This window comes from Oculina patagonica, unplaced genomic scaffold (assembly GCF_052425735.1).
Source record: "Oculina patagonica isolate OP01 unplaced genomic scaffold, crgOcupat unplaced1093, whole genome shotgun sequence".
In the NCBI taxonomy this organism is placed as follows: domain Eukaryota; kingdom Metazoa; phylum Cnidaria; class Anthozoa; order Scleractinia; family Oculinidae; genus Oculina; species Oculina patagonica.
The window spans coordinates 1-6933 of record NW_027557076.1 but is presented as its reverse complement, the minus strand read 5'-3'; the positions used below and the strand labels follow the sequence as shown (position 1 = coordinate 6933).

The window sequence follows — 6933 nt, the reverse complement described above, 5'->3', positions numbered from 1 at the left end:
CACCGAAATAGAACTGAACATAGTTTTTCAACCAAACTTTGCCAACTTGTTGATTACCTCAAGGGGACTCAAATTTTGAAATAAAAGAGTGCAGTCTCCATTTTTGTTTAGGAGCAGGAAGACCTTGTATAAACTACATAATTCCTTAATAATTTCCTTGCGAGTACTGGCAAAGTACACATTTCCAGTGATAATGTACTTTTCAAACATAGGAATTGACCTGTTTTTGATTAATTTTACAGAAAGAACTTGATGGCTATACCCAAAATCTGAGAAAAAATTGATAGGTCACTATACTCATTTACGAGTGAGAGACAATTTATTTTTCTCATGGACTAAGCCACATAGAAAAAAGCCGCCATTTTGTTTATGAGCGCACAAATTATGCAATACAGGGCAATGACCTTAAGACTGTTTCTTCAATTAAAGTACAGTCAAACCCCTATAAGCCACCTTTGGGAAATGACAAGTGGTTGTTTACAACAATAAGCCCAAAAGTGTGACCACTTTTTATTAATTCACATTCTTTTGTGCAGTCCAATCAGAAGCAAGACATTTTTCAGGTGACTTCTGATTGCATTAAACCTGCATGTACAAAATAATGTGAATAAATTAAAAGTGGGTTCCCTGCTGTGCATAATGAGGGCTCCTGAGAAAAAGGCGTAAGGCATGGTACAAACAACGGGCTTTTTGAATTCAAAACGATCATGTGTTTGAATGTTTTATCAGTCATTGTGCACCTTCTATTTCAGACTCTTATCTGTCATCACCTTGTCAAAAACAAGGTTAAACTATGTGGATTATAGTGGCGGTAAAAATGACAGATGACATCAGAGGACAGCTAGGAGTTGTCTGTGACCATTTAAGGTGGCCACCATAAAGGGGTTTTATCTACAGTACTTACTAGATACTAACAGTACTTGTTTAATTTAGACTTCCTCAATTTAAAGAAGAGTTGAAGTCAGGGATAGTGCCCAATATAAGAAAGGTAAGTTCAAGGTCACTTTGAGAGGTGGAGTGCAGTTGAAATCATCCAAATTTACTTACAGATGACTGTAGGTCAATAAAATTACATGTACATGCAGAAACAGTTGAACTTACTGTAGAAACCAATACATAGGCAAGTTTGAGATGAGGTTAACGGTATGCAGTAAATTATGAACAAAAATAAACACAATTCCAGTACATTAATTCTGTACCCTAACTTATATATACTTGTACATGTACATCATGGAATTTTCATGTTTGTGTATAAGTTACACAGACAGTTAATTTGTTAATTTTTTAGTGCTGAGTGGATTGTCATGATGGTTAAATGAAATTATGGCTCCTAGCCTGTCAAACCTCCACACCATGGAGGTTAAATTTGCTTGTGCCTGAGCAAACATGTCATAAAAATTAAATGCTAGTGAAAAGAAAGGCATGCCTTCATGTTGCAAGTGGCGTTTTGAATAGGTTAAAGCTTTTTTAGCTTACAACAGACCAAAAAAATGTCAAAAATGCACAAAAAGTGTGATTTTTTGGAAAAGATGTAGGTGTCAATGGGTTAAGTAGATTTTGTTTGTTTGTCTCTAGGTTTTCAAAAGAGCAGGAGCCATTGCTACTGGAAAACGAAAAAAGCACATGTCACCGAGACCCAGGAGAGCCCACCAGGAGGAGGTACCTCTTACAACAACATCAACAACAGTACCTGCGGCAACAACAACAACGTCTTCTGAACCACTGCCAGAGGTCAACAAAACTCAGGAGCCTTTAAAGTAAGTTGATGTCCCGGAAGAAGATACTAATGTTGCAGAACATGATGAACTCTTTGAGGAGGCTACTGAAAGACAAGAAATGTTACCAGAAGGGTCCATTGCTGATGGGGAGCCTGCTGAAGAGTGTGCCAACACCACTGAGCCACCTACTGAGGAAGAGCCATCAGTAGCATCACAGCTGATGACCAGTGAGGTTGAGGGAGATAACTTGAGTGTGGAAGGAATGATCGTGTCTGAAGATGAAAGGGAGGGTATATGTGATACACCCTCTGTAGAACTGGTAAGGGTAACCCTGCATTCCTTGTTTGCAAATATTGTTTTTTTTCGCACAGTCTTGCTAAGCTGGCTTTATTGGTCCTTATAATGTCAAAGTTGTTGAATTTTGGCATGTTTTGCAAATAATTATTATGCTACAAGACCAACCCGCTTACGTTTAAAGCAATAAACCAAAAATGTTTCTAATGCCTTTTTGTACTTTCAAAGATCTTGATGAACTTCACTAATATTAATTAATTATTTACTGTAATTAGGATACCCAAGACAGTATTGCCAGTACTCTTATGACAGAGGATGATGATAGTGAAGAAATAATGGGAAGCACTGCCTCATTAGAAACTGTTGAATCAGAAGACTTGTCTGAAGTAACCGAAGGAAGCCAAACAGAGTCAAGCTTGCAACAAGATGACTATGTTAACCCTCGTGGAGTGCGATTCACACCTCAAGAACCTGTCAAAGAAGGTACATGATGAACAACACCATCAGATAACCGTTAAATTGGACATAACTGAATGGTTAAAAATTTCTTGTCATTAAAATCATACTGTAATTAATTGATTTAACACTCTCCTTTCAATTAGCACCCCCTTTCTAATAAGTGCTCCCCTTTATCTGTTGTTTTAAAAGTAAGTCCCCCTATTTCGATAAGACCTACCTGCAAGTGTCATTCATGACATTGATACAGAAAAGAATGATAAAACGAGTGATTTATGTGACATGCTTTCTCACCTGAAGGTAAAATAATAGTGAACTTATTGAACAAAGAATTGGTGTAAGTTATGATTATGCAAACCCCTATTGCTACAGTTTTTGAGTAAATAAAGTACCTGTTTGTGTTGTTGCTTTGTCACATTGTGATACATTTATGTATTAAGTAATAAGAACCCTGTGCATACATGTAATAAGCACCTTCCTAGGCCTTGAGCCACCAAAAGTAGCAATAATTGACATAAATTAATATTACTAAACTAGATAATTACTAGTTGTACGTATCGGTAAGTGCCAACGCGCGAAATACTCATGTTTGTTCAAAAGAACAGATATTGAATGGTTTTTGATAGAACTATATTTGAAACGACCACTGATATGGTAAATTGTTTAGGTAATTTGCGAAAAAAAGGCTATTTCTCTGGTGTTCATAAATGACACAGGCTTGATAGCCTGCGTAGCAGTCGCCGTAGCCACCAAAAGTAGCAATAATTGACTTAAATTAATATTACTAAACTAAATAATTATAATGGAATTTCCCGGATGGACACAGTATTGCAATTTAATCCTATCTTTTCCCATGTATTTCATGGTAGGTGCTGGTCCCTTGGTTCCTTATGGATTACCTTGTATCCGAGAGTTATTCAGATTTCTTATTTCACTCATCAACCCTCATGACAGGTGGGTTAATTTATAGCATAAGCTCCAGTGATTAATTAATGGGTGGGATATGTTCCATGGATCTTGGCATTACCTGTTTTTTTTTTTATCACTAGTACGGTTACAATTCCAGATCAGTATTAATGTGTTTGTATAGAAAATAAAAGCTGATTTATTAGAAATTGTCTGTTTAGTAGCTACTGATAACATAGTATAATTAAAATGACTTTTATGCCAGTCATCTTGTCCTTTCTAAAACATTGTGCCACAGTTTGGCTTCTGATGCTTACAAAGAATGTTTGTCACAATTGTACATAAATTGATAAAGTGGGATGTTATTTTTGTTATCAGGCATAATTCAGAAGCCATGATTCACATGGGACTGTCTCTATTAACTGTTGCCCTTGAGTCTGGTTCCCACCACATTGGAACTTTTTCATCACTCATGAACTTTGTTAATGATGAATTGTGCAAGAATCTCTTCTGGGTAGGTAGACTAAACAATAATGCTTTTACCTCATCTTGGCCCATTCCAATACTTCGTCAAGCCGATATGCAAGAACAATAAAAAAGTCATTATCTAGGAAATAATTGTCATGGTGTGTCATTACAACATTTCAAGCAATCTGACTGGTCCATCATCTGGGAATATCAATCTTTGTGAGTGTAAGCTAGAGGCAGTGTATATCAACACCTAGGGCATGACTGATCTTTATCATATTTTATACACGTTGTGTTAGATGTACACTAAATTGTTAGATAAATAAATTATTTTTTCAATATATTTTCACTGGATTATACTTTTTTGTGTGTTTTTTGTCCAGCTTATTCAGTGTGACTTTCTTGGTTTGTTTACCATGGCTCTGAGAGTGTGCTTTCTGTTGTTTGAAGGCCTTCGTACTCACCTGAAATTCCAAATGGAGGTTTGTAGCAATAAATATAATCCTCCTCAGCAAGGACTCTGCAATTATTTAGTCTGTGTGCATGTAATTATTGTTGTGATGTTAAACTGAAATTGGGTAGGTCTTAAAGTGCTTAATTTCGAAATGATTTTGGTGATGTCAATGTTTTAAAGTAACATGAAAGAATAACTAAACCATTTTGTAATAATTTAGTGGCCTGCAATGTGATGTAGCAATAACAAGCAATGATCAAGGTGTAAACTCTCTCTGGAGTTGCGGGGGGGGGGGGGGGGCAAATGTATACTAATTAAAGTGGAATAGGAATGGGCCTGTTGTTGTCCATAAATATTGTATCTTACAGCTGTTTTTATATAACTATGGCTGATTTCATCCCGAAATAAAAACTAAATAATTATAACCTACATGTAAAAGTATGAAGGTAAATGATCTAAGCTTGATGTTGTTATGCTGCATTATTAGTGTCTTAAACTCTCACATACTGGAAGCTCAGCCAGTAATAATTAACAACTATTCACTGAAGTCGAGGTGGTAATAGTAAAGATTTACTGAAGAGCAAAACTGTTAGGTAAATGTCCTGCACTGGCAACAACACTGAGGTGAATAGTTGTTTTAGTATATATTAAAACAGGAGGATTTTTAATTTATTTATTCCTGACAAGGTTTACAATTTTCACACGCAAGTTGCTTGGAGGTGAATAACAAAAGATATCTGGAGTTTGAGTAGCCAAATGGTTTTAGTATATGCTAAAACCAATTAGTTTCATTTGAATTGTTTATTCTACTTTTAGATGTTCTTTAAGAAGCTGGTGGATATCTTAGCATTAGATCTACAAAGTGTGCATTATGAGAAAAGAGAACTTATCCTGGATGCTATCAATCAGGTAACCTGAAATCACTTCTTTGCAGTTTACCGTATTTGTTTCTGATCACAGTGCATATGTAACTTATGTCATTTGTGTTTAACTGAGGGGTCCATTGCAGAAGGTGTCCTTGTACATAACCTATTATTGGAGGTGTCTGTTTTCAGTGTCACATCAAGTGTCTCATGTGGTGTCTGGTGTGTGAGGTGCTTGCTCACATGTTGCAGGCATCTTATTACAGAAGGTGTCATATAAGGTGTCTCAGTGCAAGAGGTTTCCCTTCAACAGACTCCTCCCTTAACTTGTTCACTAACAATTGCTGCCGTCAAAACATCTCAGAATCTCTGTCATCTGTTGTGACATGTTAGCCCATCCTTTCATCTAGAACTTTATTTTTTATTTTTTTTTTTTTAAATAAATCCCCCTCCTTCTCAAGATGATGCAGTTAGAATAGGCACTTTTTGTTATGCAGTCAGACACTAATAAATCAGCAAACCATCATTTTGAGGTTGTGAAACTTTGTGTTTGGAATAAGCCACCAAGCCTACTTTCTTTTAAATGTTACTTTTTTAAAAGATGCATTATTACATTATTTTAATATTATAAACTATTATAATTATATTATTAATCAAAAAGAAAACTTAATCAATCCCCAACATTAATGTTTTGTACACTGTATTGCCAGCTGATTTGATTTGAAATCAGTCCTCCTCTCTGAAAAGCACCTTTCAAAATGAGAAGAAATAACTCACTTTATCGATCTGCCACCTTGTGTCACTGTACCTCTGTTAATCAGAAGGCTTCCATCAGTGAATTTGAATTTGCAGGGAAAAAAATACATTTGAAGTACTTAAACTTAGGGTGAGACAACTTGTGAAATTTACCAAATGTGTCTACAGTTTGCACTTGCTAAGAACTCAAGACTTGCCTGTTCAAGGGATTGTTGATTTTTATCACTAAATTTAGACTGTATTATCTTTTTGCCAGCTATTCAGAGTCCCAAATTTAGTGATGGAACTGTACTTGAACTATGACTGTGATGTTTATAGCACCAATGTATTTGAGGAACTCTGCAGTCTTCTTTCCAAGGTGTGTGATGATGTTCTTTTGTAAGGAACATAAAATGTTGTCCTTGACAACGTTTTAAATTTAGATGTAGAGCAACTACATTTTAGTGACAATTAATTTTGTTTATATCGGGTAAACACAATCTATACTTGCTGATTAAAACTGTCTGGTTGACTTTATTTTGTATTAATATTTTGTATATAAACTACTAAAGGTTAATTTTCCACAGGATGGATGAAACTATAACCTTACCATAAATTTCACTTTTACGGATAATTGAAGGGAAATAAAAAACCCAACTGTAATTATATTACTTTGATTGTTTTTGTTCCTTTCTTAGAATGCCTTCCCTGCGGCTGGAAGTCTTTATAGTGTTCACATCCTTGCTCTTGATGCACTTCTTGCTGTGGTTCAGAGTATTGAGGAACACTGTCATTCTCAGCTGTTAAACACAGTAGAAAAAGCAATTGATGAAAATATCCCTGACAAAACTTCAGAAGAAGAAGACAGGTACAAGATGTTTATTTTGGAGATCTGCCTTATTTAGATCAGTGGTATCAATGTCAGTTTTGGCAAATCCTCATTTTAAAGATCTGAATTTCAATTCTTATCTTACAATCAGATGAAGCAAACTAACATCACGTAAAAAATTAAGTTATTTGGATGTACGCCTGTCGTTTT

The 6933-nt window shown here is 35.5% G+C and overlaps 1 protein-coding gene across 1 annotated transcript; it reads left to right on the top strand.

Moving 5' to 3' along the window:
* Nucleotides 1-2347: 2347 nt before the first annotated feature.
* On the top strand, nt 2348-6762 carry LOC144639590 (Golgi-specific brefeldin A-resistance guanine nucleotide exchange factor 1-like; the record flags this gene model as incomplete). The annotated part of the gene is made up of 7 exons (XM_078498875.1): nt 2348-2495; nt 3338-3422; nt 3753-3888; nt 4226-4324; nt 5113-5205; nt 6172-6273; nt 6593-6762. Coding segments are annotated over exons 1-7 (833 nt in total), but the record flags the coding sequence as incomplete, so codon positions are not given.
* Between the last annotated feature and the right edge of the window lie 171 nt (nt 6763-6933).